This window comes from Zonotrichia albicollis, chromosome 2 (assembly GCF_047830755.1).
Source record: "Zonotrichia albicollis isolate bZonAlb1 chromosome 2, bZonAlb1.hap1, whole genome shotgun sequence".
In the NCBI taxonomy this organism is placed as follows: domain Eukaryota; kingdom Metazoa; phylum Chordata; class Aves; order Passeriformes; family Passerellidae; genus Zonotrichia; species Zonotrichia albicollis.
In genome coordinates this window covers 7,852,458-7,868,880 of record NC_133820.1, presented here as the reverse complement: position 1 = coordinate 7,868,880, position 16,423 = coordinate 7,852,458, and the positions used below count along the sequence as shown (strand labels likewise).

Here is a 16,423-nt window from a genome sequence, read left to right as displayed (position 1 = left end):
GAGAGTAACTAAAGAAAAATAATGAGCTAGGCGCACTCCCAGGGAAACAGGGAAAGCAGACCTGAAGCAACAAGGCTGCATCAAGTTACAGTATTAAAAAAGAAATTTCCACGATTTGGGTAGCCAAACACAGGGAGACGCTGCCCAAGGAGGCTGAGGAAACATTCTCAGAGACCCAACAAGGTCCTGAGCAGCCCAACCCAACAGCAGAAATGGTCAGTCTGAGAGTGTGAGAATAACCAAGACACCTGTGCAGCCACAGCTACAAAGTTCTCTACTAACAATCGCCTGGCCATGCTAATACCCTGCCACAGATAAGGGAGCAGATAGACCCAAGCCCAAAGGGCAACTCAGCAACTTGCTGATGTCACTGCCAAGATTAAACACCAAGTCTTTTATTTCTCAACACTTCTACTAATAACTTTTACTTGCAAGATAAAGGGAGGACTGTTTCACATCTTACTGCACAAGGCATAATATAATGATGTTCACCAACAAATGCTTAAAAGCTTTGTGTCTCAAGCATCCTTAATCCTCTGTCAAAAGCCCCAATTTTTATTTCTTTAGGCAATACACATTGTGATAATTATAAGCTGTAAAATTGCCATGACTCCATGATGATTTGGTTTAATATTAAGTAAGGTCAATATCATTGCAAACTCTAAGAGATTCAGAGTACTACAGGAAATGTATCCACATATATTGTATTTGATAAAGTCTCTTTCACTTCTGTTTTTTCCCAAAGCTTCCTAATCCAAGTAAGTAAAATATTCTAGTGCTACAGGGTACCAGGCATCAAATCTACCTGCCATTCCCTTTATCAGGAAAAACTCAACCATCTGAACTGATAGACTGCATGTACTTTTTCTGTCTAAAATATTCAAGTGTAAAAATAAAAATGTCAGTGGGCAGGGGTATCCATAACAAAGTTAGAGAAAGTCAGTCAACAGCAACAGAAGGAATAATGAACAGATTGTCACTGGCTCAGGAGTTGAGTGGCATCATTTCTACCCAGCTTTCCTACTCTATAAAACTAAATTAATTGCTAATTTAGTCCTTCTGTCCTACCTATGATAAGGCTATGGCAAACAGCTGACAAACAATCAACTGTTAACACACAGATTTGCTTAACAGCACATATTCCTGGCAGCTTCACCACAGCCTTTTCCTGCACCACTATGGTGTGGACAACCAGATCCACTGAGTTATTTAATGAGTCCCAAACCACAGTCATGGGCCTTACAACCACCAGTTAAATGCATCAGGATCCTTCAGCCTGGAACAAGGATCCCATAGTTCCACACCGCTAAGGATTCCTGACACAGGGCACACAGTTGTGCAGGGCTGTTCACCACCTCTCCCAGCAAAGGAACTGGACATAAAGTACGCAAATCCCGTATACTGGAGGCCCTAAAGAACTGATTCTTCACACAAACAGCATTAAGGCTGCAAAACTCCTTTCTCCTGGGCACTCTTGACAAAACACACCCAAAGCCTTTATATACAGGCTGAATCACAACTCATAGAAACCACAATGAGCATTACAGACACTAACAGGCATTTCCCTGCACTTACAACTTCTCCTCCCTGGCACTCTCCAACTTCCACAGGATGAGCTGCTTCTTTGGGCTTAGAATAAATCATCCACTTTATCACAGATTGCCACTAAAGTTTTCCTTTATTCTTTTAAATAAAGTGACGAGAAAGTGACGAGAAAGTGACGAGAAAGTGACGAGAAAGTGACGAGAAAGTGACGAGAAAGTGACGAGAAAGTGACGAGAAAGTGACGAGAAAGTGACGAGAAAGTGACGAGAAAGTGACGAGAAAGTGACGAGAAAGTGACGAGAAAGTGACGAGAAAGTGACGAGAAAGTGACGAGAAAGTGACGAGAAAGTGACGAGAAAGTGACGAGAAAGTGACGAGAAAATCTGAAGCTCTGCTCCAGATGTACAAACCTGAGAAGGGCAGAAAAGTTTTGCAAACTCAATGCACTCAGTACAGTCACACCATCCTCAGAAATACAAACAGCACCATCCACAATATGAGTGTTTTGATGGTAGGCACATTCAAGGAGCCCAAATGCTTTAATGAATACTTTTATTAAGAGCAAGATCATTTATTAATTCCTACACCCTGGCTCCCTACTGTAAAAATTAGGTGTTTCACAGCACTACATGTATGGCCAGGAGCTTGTCTGGAACCACTTTATAAAACTCTCAGTTGTTCTGTCATTAAGAGATTAGTCTGAGAAAATACTCTGCAAGTCAGACTAATAGTTTACTCAATCCTTAATCCTATTTTACAAGATCCAGACTTACCACTATTCAATACCAGAACGCAACAGGACACCTGGTAATGTTAAACTATGTAGATTATAGGGAAAAAAAGCCTAAGACTGAAAAATAAAATATACATATATATATTCCTTCTTACATTCCTCACACACAGAGTTTTCCAGACTTCTGGGACACAGGGCATTAGTCAGTACTACAATTATTTTGATTGCCAGAGGACCACTAGTGAAACACAACATAAATGTGCGACATAAAAGCTCCCAAAAGCTGTGTTCAATCGGCGGGTGAGGTTTCAGCAGCTTTTCCAGGCCAGCAGCCTGGCTCTGCAGGATTCAGGCCTCCTCCTACCCAGCCTGCCACTAGCAAACTCTCACCCAGGCCCTGGACAGAGGGTTGGTGTCACAGCTCCCAGCGAGAGGCACAGAAAAAGGGATGCTCAGCCCAGCAACCTGGCACCAACCTAATGCACATTCTGCTACTTCATGCATTGCAGGTCTGCCAAACAGCTGAGCTGGCGGTTCAGGGACACCTCAAAACATGCGCCTGCAGGAAAATTCTCTGGAGAGACGAGATTCAGGAGCAGTTTATTTACAGATTATTGCAGCTAAACTCTTTTGTTGGTGATAGCAGCTCAGTGCATCACCCTCAATCCTGATTGCATCCAGCTCTGGGATCCCCATCACAGGAAGAGCACTGACCTTTTGGAACGAGTCCAGAGGAGGCCACCAAGCTGATAAAGCATTTCTCCCATGAGAAAAGGCTGAGAGAACAGGGATTGTGCAGCCAGTGAAAGAAAAGGCCTAGGGGTGACCTAACGGCACCCTCACAGTACCTGAAGGGAGCTTACAGGAAAGATGGCGCTAAACTGTTTGCATGCAGTGACAGGTCAAGGGGAGACAGGTTCATGCAAGGAGTACGTTCAGATTAGATATTAGGAAAAAATTCTTTATTGTAAGAGTGGTGGGGCATTGGATCAGGTTAACCAGTGAAGTTGTGGTTGTCCCATCCCTGGAAGAGTTCAAACCCAGGCTGGATACTGGGTTGGATACTTGGCTCTAAGCAACCTGAACAAGCGATGGTTGTCCCTGCCCATAGCAGAACAGTTGGAACCAGACGATCTTCAAGGTCCCTTCCAACCCCAACCCATCTGTAACTCCGTGATTCTCGCAAGCTGTCCCGGCTGCGCCCCACGGGCCCGGCTGGCCCGGGCACCGCCTCCCCCCCTTCCCCGCCGCTCTCGGCAGGGCCCGCGGGCGCAGCGCCGGGTCCGAACGGGCCGGCCCAGCCCCGCCAGGCCAGCGGGGATGTCCGCGGGCCAGGCCTCCCTGCAGCGCCCCGGGCCGGGAGGCCTCGCCGAGCCCCGGCTCCGCCAGAAGGGAAGCGGAAGGGAAGCGGAGCCGCCCCGGCCGAGGGGAGGGGAGAGCGGTGAGGGGGAGGGGACACGGCCCAGCCCGGCGCCCCCGGAGGCGGCCGCTCCGCGCCGCCGTACCTGCGCTGGAAGTCGGTCCGGAAAGGCTCCAGGTAAGGGTCCCGCTCCAGCAGCTGCTTCAGCCTGGGCGGTTCCGTACTGGCGGCGGCCATGTCGCCGCCGCGGGCTCCGCGTGATCCGCGGCGCCGCTAAATACAGCCGGGGAGGGGGCCGGGCGGGCGGCCGGGAGCCCCTGCCTCTCCCCGCCCACCGCCCGGGGCCGCCCCCGCCGCCTCTCCCCGCCCGCGGTGCGGCGGGGCCGGGGCTCCGCGGCTGCGGGAGGGACGCCGGGGATGCCCGGCCTGACCCGGCCCGGCCCGGCCTCCCGTCAGCGATGGGCTCGGTTCCGCAGCCCTGCGGAACATGAAGGGGCCGCGGAAAAGCGCCGGCCTCCAAACCGCATGGTGACAGCAGAGGAAATAAAAAAACTTGCGACCAAAAAAAAATAAAAAAGCATTTGCGGGAGCCGACCCGCTCGACAGGAGGGGGATGTCTGCCTGCCGAGGCTCGGCAGTGCCCCAGTTTGTTTTCTTAGTGGCTCTTTGATGTCTTTTTCAGCGTGTCGGATGCCCGGGTGAACTCTGTGTTCCCACACACACAAAGCCCACTGCGCACCCCGGCCAACAGCAACAGCCCCCAAAGCAGATTTGGCATCATCGTGAGTGCTGGAATAAATTTCTCGGCTGTTTGATAGGGTGCTGACGTGCTCACAGACAGCTCAGCAGAACAAGACTCTGGGGACATCCCTGAGTTCTCATAACTCCGTGTCTGCGCAGCAAAATACTGCTTTGTCAGACACATAAATTCCAAACGTGGTAAGGTTAGTCCAGCCGATCCTAGTGCAGCTCGAAATGCTGAATAGCACAGGTAGATTGCTGTGGAAGTTTTTGACCTAATAGCAACATGTCTTGTTTTTGGATAGGTCACCAAATATCCAGGGCAACTAATCACCAGCCTGACCATGCCTCTAGGCCAGCATTGAGCACTTTTATTTAAGGTCCAGCAATTTTGCTTTGTTTTGATAGGTAATGAGAAAGTTTATTTAGAGGCCTCTTTTGAATGCTTTTCAGCCACAGTGTAGAAACTTTTCAGCTTCTAGACAGCTTAACTTGTTCCCACAACCATCTCCAAAACTGTTGTCGTCAGTTTGAGACTCATCCCCCTATCTTCCTCTGAATTTAAGTGCTGTTTCTCCTGTCTGCCAGATGACTAACAGCACCGTGTCTGATGAACACTAACAGTTCATTTATTACTTCTCCTAAAACTGGCTACAGTGAAAGTTTCCATAATGATTTGTTTCATCAACAGTGCATGCACACTTAACTACATTGTATTTCCTTCCCTGTAGCAGTTTCTAACTACACAGGCAAAAGTCCAAGTACTTTGTTCTTTTTCTCCTTATGGAGTGCAACAATTATTCTGTCCTAAGACTGTGGGGCAATAGTCATAATGTTTGCTAGATCAGTTGCCCTGACAGGAGGCTCAAGGAGTTTTGGTTTGATTACTGAAAGAAGCAGCATTTATGCTGTAGCAAAACTACTTGTCACACCCTGCTCTGATACATCAAGATTTATTTTTTTTTCACAGTGGCCATAATTTCTTCAATTACTGGAGGCTGAAAAACTGTTTCTAAAATTATCCAGGCTTCTCAAAACTTTCTGTGTGGCAGTGATTTCAGTGCCTGTGCTAAAACAACGTTTGACAACGCTTACCGTCTTCTTTTTGCTTCTTTCCTCATACTGTGTGCATCGTATTCTCCTGCAAATTCTACTCACTCTCACACTTAAATAGCTTGGTCAAATAAAGGAGAAGCGAAATTCCAGCTTCTCAAGAGCCAGGAAATTGGGTTTTTTACAATAGGTGCATGTTACATGTAATGCTGCTTTGGGGTTTCTGGTGTTCCAAGTACTGGAGAGGGCACCTGCTGGTTGAAGTGGAGGTGGGAGAGCAATTCCTGCAGCCCCTGAAAGCCTGAGCATTGGAAACAGCTTCAGTCTTAGCACAGGTTCTTTGGTTATATTCATTCTCAGGAAGCCCAAGCAATTTCCTAGTGTTGTTATTAGCTTTTCAGTATAAACACGAGAGACATCTATAAATGAGCATTAGCAATTTGTGTAGGAATGTAGCTGTGACTTGCACCTCCCTGGAGGCAGGGACCCCTTTGTAACATTCATTTTAAGTAGAAATGACACAGCATCCAGCCTCATATACAAGCAACCTTGAACTTCAGGAAGTTAAATTCGGCAGATAGCCCCTATCTATAACAGACAAAGCCCCAGTGATATATTTAACACTCTGTGAACCAGAATATGAATAAGCATACCATTTGTATCCACTCATGTTTCATTTTACAACTTGGGCATGATTTTATCTGCCTGCTTTGTCACAAGTAACTGCAAGATACTAAGGCATATGTTATTTTGATCACTGATTACACCATGATCCTGGTGTTCCCACCATGAGCCGAGGTTAGCTCTCAGGACAGTGCCATTTAATCCTCTACCTGGAGGCAAACCCGACAGTTCAGACAATGAATATTGTCCCAACAGCTGAATGTGTCTTTGTGCATTTGTCAGGGATGGATACAAAGCTGCCAGCTGCTGCTGCCAGTAGAAACAGAAAGAGGAGGACTGTTGGGAATAGCTGCTCTTTTATGGGGACAGCAGTGGATCATATGAGAAGGGTGTCTAAGGCATGTGTTACCCAGTTAGATACCAGTGAGGCTGGAGTATCTAAATCACTCCAGTCTTTCAAAGGATGTTCCTGCTTAAGTTATGTATCCTTTAAAATTTTGCAGAGTGGTGCTTGAGCAGTAACTGTATAGTTAAATATAGTTAAATTTATAAAATTGATTTAAATTTTGTAATATGCAAAGTTCAAAGATAAACCTAAATTTTGAAGAGAAAAATGTCCACTCCTGTCATGCAGAACCTCCACTTTGATTCACTAATATGTTGCACTTGCTTTGCAAAACATGACAGAGATGATAAACCATAAGAACTGAGGGAAAAAATCTTTTTTCAATAGGGCACTGGTTCAGATTCTCCCTCATCAATAGTTTCTTTTCATATTTCAGCCAGAATGGATCTGTGAGGTCTCTGACTTCTTACTGGCTCCTACAGAGCAAATTCCTGAGTTCCAGGTTCTGCTAAACCAAGTGGCTTAGAGCAGTCCTGGGCCCTGGTCCTGGCCTGGCTCTGTAAGTTGCTTCCAGGTCTGTCTGAGTTGTCTTTGAGGTGCAGCAAATATAGAGACTGATCCAATCCCACAGTTTAACCTGGCTGAGAAGAGATGGCAGGTACCAAAGACAGCAGGATATTTTTTAACTCTGTGTTGACAACATTGAAGAGTTGCTGATCTCTCAAAGTGACAAGTCACAAGGCATGTCCTTTGGTTCAGTTCAATACTTAAAGGCTGTATCAAGACTTGTTATCCTTTTAGTCTGGGCAGAATTCCTCCCAATTCCTTTTTCTAGAAGTCTTTTTACATCTAGGTATGGTTGGCCCACTGTGTTTGCTTGCCTATGGGGAGACACATATTTTTATTGGCATTGCAGCTACCCATGACTTCCAGATGAGAGATAGTCCATGAGCAAGAACTGAGAACCTGTGACTTGTGCCTATACTGGATCTCATATGGCAAACTATCAAGAAAAGGTGTTCTTGTGGACAGAGACAGTTCAAAAAGATTTGTGCTTCAGTATTCCAGAAGAATGGATTCTTGTAGGCTCCCCTGTCCTTTAAGGACATTTCAGACATCTGAGCATGTTATGGGTACCAACCCATTGCAACCTCCCACTTTTGGAATGGTTTCTTTACACTCAGTTCCTAACGCAAAGTGGAGTTCAAAGAGTAATGAAAATTAGCTTATTTTGCCACGTCAGCCAGCTAAGCTTCCCCATGTTATCTGTTCAAAGATCCATAAGAAATAAACTGCACAGTTGTCATTCAGATCCAAAGCAAATGCCCTCCTTAAAAAATTATTATCCTTTATCTCAGTAGTCTTCCTAGAGAGGTCAAAGATTGGGCATGGAGCTGTAGCTCACTGCAGGGTGGTTGTAGCAGGTGACCTTTAAAGGTCCCTTCCAACACAAGCTATTCCATGATCCCATGAGACTTATCCCTATCTTTGGATTCGCCAAGGTGAGACACACAGGAGAAAGGAAATGGTCACTGTTGCACAGCTGCTGCCAGACATCACATCACTGCTCCATAATTAAAACTTTACTACAGCAAGGATTCAACTGATTGATTACATGTGAAGAACAAAGCATCTGTCCTTGAAAACTGCATCAAACAAGCAAATTGTATCTTTTGGTATGTCTGTTAGTTTAGAATTTTCAGAATTTTAAGTTCAGGGTTTATTAGAAACATAGGGTATTGATACTGTCTTTTAAGGTATCACTTTTGCCCTGTCATGGTTTCAACAGCTTTACATAACAACACATCTTCAAAGATCAAAACAAATACAGAATGTGAAACACTAAAAGGCCAGTTTCAGAGTTATAAGATTCCAGTAAGCAGAGTTGATGGAAATGCCATTTTCACTTGCCATTTAGAGCAAAATAAAAACACATTCCAACAACCTGCAAGTCCTAAATAATGACTGCTTCTTGTTTTCACAATGTTGCAGTGAGATTATGCTTTGGTGTCCTTATTTTGTATAATAAATTATAAAAAATGTAAATATCTTTCAAAGTTGTTTACACAAGACACTTCAAAGTGTGATACCAAGTTTAAAACATCCAGATGTAGAATAATATTTGTTGTGAAAATGTCTATGAGTCTTACTGAAAAAATCAACTAAGAATTTGTAAAACAGTTCACAGATGCAAAACACAAATAAAACCTTCAGGAATTTCATAATATTTTGGGTGTTGCAGATACTCTGTCTGTTGTATGCCTTCTATATTTCTCAAAAGTAATTACTGCCAATGGTAACAACTTTCTACAACTTACTGCAATTCCTGGTGTTTGCATATGTGTTTATGCATTGGAGGAAGAACAAAAAAAATATTCTGGACTCTCTCCTTAATGCCATACCGCAATACTTTGTGGCTGTCACCTCTGTTTTACCAATGTGTGTTTATCTCCAACACTTAGAAAATAAGTAGCTTGAGTTCTCTGGGATAGTTGCCCCAGAGGAACATTCTTGCTATTATTGCAGCAGCTCCTGTAAAAATATATTACTATTAAACAAGCAGCTTATTAACACTTGCCAAATACTGTATTCCTTTTATCCCATACACTCAGAACTGAGACTGAAACCCCACAGCATCAGCAGCAATTTTGCTTTCTTGCTGTTCATTGTCAGGTCTTTCCTAAAACCCTTGAGGACTGATCTTACCTTGGGTGTTTCTTGGTTTCATAGTCCTGAAGCACTACAGGCATTCAGGCTGCCTGGCCTTTTACTCAGAAAAGAAAGTGAGGTTGCCAGATAATCGTTCAGAGGGTAACACATCTAATCCTTGGGGAGGTCAAGTGAGGCGAGAAGAAAGGAGATGCATACTGCTAATGCTCTGACAGCTCTGTCAATATAAATTCATTAGTATGTATAGAAGTATTTTAGATTTCAAAAAGCAGAATAGTACCTCAGTTGTATTCATGAACTCAAGTCTCTCCTGAGTTTACCTCAGGAAAAGCAGATGGATCTGGTGCAAAGTGTGTGTGAAATGCAGAATTGTTGGAAGTCCAAAATGCTTTCCACAGACAGCCTTTTAGATCTTGTCAGTATTAGTTCTGGTTTACTTTCTAAGGGCAGTTGGTGGCATTTGACCCAGTTGATTCTTAGGTATGACCAGCAATGTGTTGAGTGAACAGAAAGATAGGGCAGGAACCAGATCCTTAATGCTACACTCAAATTTTTTCTGTAGTTAGAAGAAAACATCAAATATGGAACTAAGAACTTGTTAGTTCTATTGTTAGTCCAATTAATATTTTAACACTGTCATTTTTCAAAGTATTGGATAAATTTGGGAAAAAAAGACAAAACCCAACACCCTCATTAATAGTGCACCTCTCTGTATTTATATATATCCAATGCATACTTGTGTACAGAAAATGCTTTAGCACTCAAAAGGGTCTGAGAGTACAACTATGTATTTTTTGTCTTAGAATATCCCCAGTACAATAACTGAAGGTTCAGCCTTCAGAATCCCGGTGATACAGAGCTACACTTACAGGTGTGTGATCTGTTGCCATAGGTGATTATACTGCACATATACTGTAGATATAATTGTACTGCAATACAATTTTCTATAGGAAATTCTGTATGCCTTGGTGATTGACCTTTTCTTCTTGGAACAAAGACTCTGCATTTCAACACTACATTTCTATAAATACAGAAATCTTCATCCGAGACATATATATATATATATTTTTTTTTTTGAGAACATCAATATTCATGGATTAGGAAGAACTAATCTGTCTCCACATAGTTTTTTTCCTTGCTTAGAGAAAAATCCTTTAGGTTGGATCCTTTTTCTCTTATTAGAAAGATTTATATCATGCTCATTTTTAAAATCAGCCATGGCATTGCAGTTAAAAGAAAAGTGGCGTGGCTTTCACTTTTTCTATATGTATGCAGCTTAACAAAATCATGCAGTAAAGAAAACTAAGTGATACACAGCTTCCAGAATGGGTATATTTGGAAGGGTTTGATTAAACTGTGTTATCTGTGAGAAATAACAGGAGCAAATATAATTAATAGTTATCTTAGTTACCCAGGCACCCAGCACCTCCTTCAGTATGAGTTTCTGAGGATATACAGGATTATTAGCTGCATTTCTGTTTCCTGAGTATTTCATTTTGAAGTACATACTAATAAAACAACTACTTCATTACTACTTAGTATGAAAATTTACTTCATATTATTAGATAACTTTTTTAGATAACAGTTTTTTTGCAACAAGGAGCTAAATATTTATATTTTAATCCAAATAGCAATCTTCACGGGTAATATATTAATTACAGTCATGTATTATATGGGTAAATTAAGTTAATGCATACCAGTTCCTTTAGAATAGTTTAAGTGCTGATGGCTGTCAATTTTCCTCAGTTTCAAACACCCTTCCTTTCTGATGTCTCTGAGCCTTCTGTTTATCTCTCAAAATTCTCTTTGAATGTTGTTTTCCATTACCTAATTCTACTCAAAAGATGGTTAATATTGGTGACCAATCTCATTTTAGCTTAAGCAGCCACTGGGTGCAGATTTCCTCTTGCTTGTACCATCAGCCCCTGCATTAGGGCATCATCACACATCATCACTGCTTGCAGCAGCTCTGATTTCTCCTGCTTAAGCATGCACTTCTATGTTTCTTTCTGCATTATAATATCTTCTCAGGCAGCATCCAGGCTCTTTCTTCATATTCCTTTTTCCCTGTAGTTCCACCAGTAGGGCACACCACCCCCAAGAGGGGAGGTTCCCCTTAGTATCTGTAAAGGTGGGGCATAAGCAATAGTTGCCAGTCTTCAGTTAGTGATCAGCTCATTCCAGAATCACTTCGCCAGTTTTTTTATGTTGTTTCCATGTGTTTGTTCTAGATCTCACAGTTTCCTTACTGCACTATTTCCTGCCTCTTCTCACTTTGTCATCCCGCTTTTGCCACCTCTACCAGAGAAGAATTTATGAGAGTGAATGCTGACAAAAAAAGAGCAGTTTTTATAGCATCTGAGTCATGCACCCTGATGGACTTTTTGTTTTTCTTGTCTGCTATTATTTAGTGTCCCCTAGATCACTTCTTCCCTCATATGGGTTCCCATCTCTTTCTGTACTGTTCCAGTGTGTACAGGCCCTCAAACTAAATATGTTTCTGTGTCCAGGACATCCACTACAGGACTTAAAATACACCCTGGCCATAATTCAAGGCTTGCCTGTCTCTACCATATAAACTTCAAACAGAGACTGACAGCTTTTTCTGGTCCTAATATGTCTCTGCTTTCTTTTGGCTTTGATCCATCCCCAGATGATACAATTTTTCAAATTGTGTGCCTCTTTTTCCAGCTTCTAGAGTGTTGCATATCTGCCCACAGCTGGCAGCTGCTACTGCTATTGCAACAATCTGCATCTCCAAGGCTTAGTCCCTGCTGAATGTGCCATTCCCCCAGCCCAGCCATTTCTTCTACAAAAGGAAAGGAAGACAGGTGTTTCTAGGAGCAGAGTGGGCATGTGTAGTAAGAGGTTGGATTGGTTTTCTCCTTCCTTGATTTCTCTATCCATCTACCTGATTTTGTCCTTTACAGGTAAAGCCATAATAAAAACAGTCTGTACTCAGCTGGGTCATGAGAAAGGGACAGAGACAGATCTCTAATCACACAGGACTACGATCAGAGGCTTATAAAGCAAGTGTAAGCAGATTTGGTGCCTCTATTCAGTATCCACCTATCATCAGCTTGCTCTGATTGCCATCTGTTTTCTCCTGTTTCTCTCAGATTTTCAACAAAGTTTCCCTGTCCCTCACAAAACCTGCTACTTGCCACTGCAAGGTTTGGCTGGAGTGAGTCACAGCCAGATCGTAAATTGATGTAACTACTGTTTCTCTGCCTGCCTTGGATTGTTAGTGATCCAAATTTATTTTATTTTATAGTAAATGAGATAATTGCCAGAAAACAGGACTGCATTTTGTTCCCAGTCTTCTATGATGACTTTAAGCTTCGTCCTACCAAAGTTTTTTCAGAGGCTTGGTTGTTCAGCAACCCAACTAGAAGGATTCACAGACAGTTTGTTACAATGAAAATCTTCTTTGCTACACTATATACACACTGATAAGAATTTACTGTTAGCCCAATAAATATTCTATACAGTATAATTTATCTGATTAATGCAGAAGAGCTTCACTTTTGTGATGTTCTGGTCACCTTTCCAGTTCCTTCTAAGTCCTGAGCTTGGCAGTCTTCCTGATGCAGACAGAGATGGGACTTGCTTTCTAAGTCATCAGCCCCTGAGGCCTACACAAGAAGAAAAGTGATGTTTAGGCTGGGGGATTCTAATTCCTCAGCTTTGGGTAAGCTCTTATTTTTAAACCTTAAAACATCTGCTTCCCTCTTACCTATTCCCAGCTACTTTGAACATTGTACAATATCTTTACTCCTGAGCTCTCAGATTTCTACCATCCTCTGCAATTTTATTCCTCTATCACTCAACCATTTACTTTACTATAACCAGTAGTTTCAGCAATATGAAGCTGTAATTCCTTAGTGGAAAATCCAGGAGACAGGTTAGAGACAGGTTGATTTTTCAAAATCACAGCAGTTTGGCTGAACTGCACCGTCAGCAGAGCTGTATAAAACTGGAGGTCATTGCATTGTTAAGTTCAAATTTGTCATTGAGCTTCTCAGGAAAAGCATCTATAAATGGAAGACATCATGAATGTTTATACTGTTCAAAGGCCTGTCTTACAGCCTGTCAGCAATTCAGTAATCTGTTAATATAGAATATAAAAAAACTTAAGCCCAACATCTCTTCCAATTTATTCTGCTTTTGTAGTATTTACCAAATTTATGTTAAAATCCCAACAGATCTTATGAAAAAACTTATATATATGGGTTTTGGAACCATGAGCAAATCAGCTCATTGTGCAACTAGTCCTACGTTAGCCAACTGTTGATAAATATGCTGTAGAAATACTTAAGTATTCAAAATATTATGTCCTGGTAAAAAATTACAAATATTTTTATGCCTTCATTTATTCCAGTTCTTTTTTCTCAAAGAATTTCAAATGTGAATAATTGTATTGGGATAAATGAGAACACAGAGACCTGTAGTTATTCTGAGTCTCTGGAACCCATCTGCCATTTGCTTTGTGCTATCATATCAACTCATACCACATTGTTCCAGGCAAAATTATCATTACAGATTTATATTGTTACAGGTTGTTATATATCTTACTATAGATTTATCATAATATATTGTTATATATTATATAATATGATTTTATATACATTATTATATTTATATTTTGTTATAGGTACATATTTTTGCTTTAATAACAACCTTCTATAAATTTAACATTTTTTTAATTAGTGGTACAGTTCACTGCCTTTGGTCAGTCAGGTTGATAGCAGTGAAGTAGTAGCCATAATAATAGTCTCTAGTAAGAATGGTACACTATAAAATAGTAATATTTTCAAAAGTCTTTCATGCTTTACCCTCATTAAAGCTTAGTGTCATAAACCACAGAGTCCTCTCCTCTCTTGGTTGTCATTATCTGTTTTTTTTTACTGTCTATAGTTAAGGAGTTAACTTGTGCAAATAAAGAGGTTTCTTCATTCATAAGATAACTGTCCACACTGTTAGAATTATTTTTTCTGTTCCTTCCTTCTGCTGTTTCAGGTGCACACAGTTAAAATACTGAATTACTCTTTAAAGTAATGAATTATCTGTTGCTTCTTGACCTAAGCAGTCCTGCAGCTGTCTCCTCAGCACCTCCTGTGTTGCCTTCTGATTCAACACGTGCACAAGGAGCACTTGCAGAGGGAGCTGAGTCATTCTCTAAATCTGGAACATCGTCCTCAGAACACAAAAGCTTCCTCTGCAGGACTTAAGGGCAAGTATTAACTGTGTCATGCTGCATAGGATGTTTTAGCTTCTCTTACTTTAAATTACTAGTGTGTCTTACTGAAAAGTGGGTAATTTAGCTGCATCCACCAAAATTTTCTTTGTGACGTTTGTGTTGCAAAGGGCCAAATGTTCTTACTTCTGTGTTCCATTTCCTTTTCTTGTAATTAATTGTCATTTCAGAATAAACTCACATCTTCACTGATTGTTTTTAGTACATACGTGTAATTTCTGTGAACTGTGATTACTTTGCTGTCGTTCTTGGGTCTCAAGGAACATAACCTCCTGTACAATCAAACTCTTATTCCAGTCAGAACACTGAAAGATGCTCACTGTGAATATCAATCTGACTCAAGTCATGTGATATACTTAACATTTAAAAGGGCTGATGGATGAGGACATGTATTAGACACCCAAAAAGTGAGGAAAAAGCAAGATCAACTGTTTATGTCTTATTATTTTCTTAGCACTATAAAATATCATACACATTCTTTGAATTTTTAAAATTAAAGACTTGTGTCCATGTTTTCTCTGTGTTTGCCAGAAATGTGTGCTCTGGTATGTTGCAACCACTCTAGCACTACTACAAGTGATTAATACTAGGATTTTTTTCATGCTTATGTCCAAGTTGCTGGGTTACTTGCAGCTCTGAATAAGATTTACATGAAGACTTGTGAAGAGCTCTGTATATGAGTTATATTACATTGCTCAAAATAAAGCTTTTCAGCTGACTTCTTCAGTATAATTCTTTTTGTGTTTTAGGAATTTTCATGCTAGTTCTGTTTTTGTAAATATTGCCTTTATTAAATTTGTAATATCCCAAAATATTACTTTTTGCTTTAGGTTTATTTTCTTGATTTATATGCTAGCAAATTTGTCTTCTCCTTCTCCCTTGTCTAGTTCTTTTTTGATTTAACACTGATTTTTTCCCTTTGCTTTACAGTAAGTCATTGACATCCCTAAGAAATTTCAAATTAACATGGAATTGAACAGCATATCAATGGATGAGATAGGCATGATGGTTTCTCCATGATGTCATTGCATGTTGATGAAGGCACAGCACTATGAAATATGAGATGCAAATGCCATCAAAATACTACTCTGGTTTTGCAAGCAGCTGCACAAGGAGCCATTCCTTTTCTGCAAAAGGAAGGCTTGATTATTTATAAGTGTAAAAACAAAAACAGAAAAATAAATGTTTTCCATTTTCTTAACTTCCTTTCTATTCCACGACATATAGATATTCCTATTAATTTTAAAAAGGCAAACTATCACCTCTTGTCTCTGTTTTTCTTAAATCTAGAAATGTTTTTCAAATTTAATTTAAAACAGTCAAATATCTTGCCCTGTTTTTTTTTTTATTTTTAGAATAAACTAAAGTGTTTCAGCTTTTGGTGTCTGTCCTGCTTGTTCACATGATTTCATTTTTATATCAGGGTTCAGTTTTTCATAAACATCAAGACCTTTTTCAATACTGAGTAGCTGTGGTGGGTTCTGTTGTATTGCTGTACTAAATTAAATTAATTTTATAACCTATTCAATACTCAGAAACATGGAAAAAAGTTTTTCTCTGAGTTTAAATCAGGTGCACTATGCCTTTACATATGTTTTATGTAGTGCTTTGCATATTAACTGAAGAAGGTTTGATTAGTATTATTCTTTTCATTCTTTTAAAAAAGTCTTGCATTGTGTATTATCTCTATTAGTAAAAAGTATAAAATCTTCTCTGATAACTTTCCATTATGTTGGAGAAGATTCAACAAAACCTTTAATTTCTTTTGTCTTACATTATAAACCAGGATAGTTAAGGGAAAAAAAAATCTTTCAAGAACATGGTATCTGCTTGTAAATATAATACTGTCATTCATCATTAGAGATAACACACAGGGGTTATAGCTGTGTGAGCTGTTTAAAAATCAAAAGCAGCACACTCAGAGTGGAGCCATGTTTGAAGGAGCAGTACATAAAAGTTACCCCTCAAGAACATATCGTTCTGAAGTGTAACCAAATTATTTCATGTGGTGCCACATAATTGAGAGGACTTGGAATTCCCCCTCTTGTAGCACTTCTGATCTGTCTCTTAAGTTTGACAGGGTAAGGTTAAATC

The 16,423-nt window shown here is 40.7% G+C and overlaps 1 protein-coding gene and 1 long non-coding RNA gene across 5 annotated transcripts in view; one reads left to right on the top strand and one right to left on the bottom strand.

Annotated features, from left to right (window-relative positions):
* Nucleotides 1-3,989, bottom strand: part of GBE1 (1,4-alpha-glucan branching enzyme 1) — a 136,532-nt gene extending 132,543 nt beyond the window's left edge. Inside the window, exon 1 of one of the 3 annotated variants that reach the window (XM_074532657.1) lies at nucleotides 3,784-3,989. In XM_074532657.1, coding sequence (XP_074388758.1) covers nucleotides 3,784-3,875 — 92 coding nt within the window. In that variant the 5' untranslated portion in view covers nucleotides 3,876-3,989. The remainder of the gene's footprint in view (nucleotides 1-3,783) is intronic. The other 2 variants (XM_074532661.1, XM_074532665.1) reach the window with 2 other exon arrangements.
* Nucleotides 3,427-15,708, top strand: LOC102074005 (uncharacterized). Of its 2 annotated transcripts, none has more exons than XR_012578074.1 (4): nucleotides 3,427-3,815; nucleotides 12,626-12,763; nucleotides 14,162-14,305; nucleotides 15,260-15,708. It is a non-coding gene; the product is annotated as an uncharacterized LOC102074005 (long non-coding RNA). The 2 variants fall into 2 exon arrangements; XR_012578073.1 differs by having other exon boundaries at nucleotides 14,159-14,305.
* The last annotated feature ends 715 nt before the right edge of the window (nucleotides 15,709-16,423 follow it).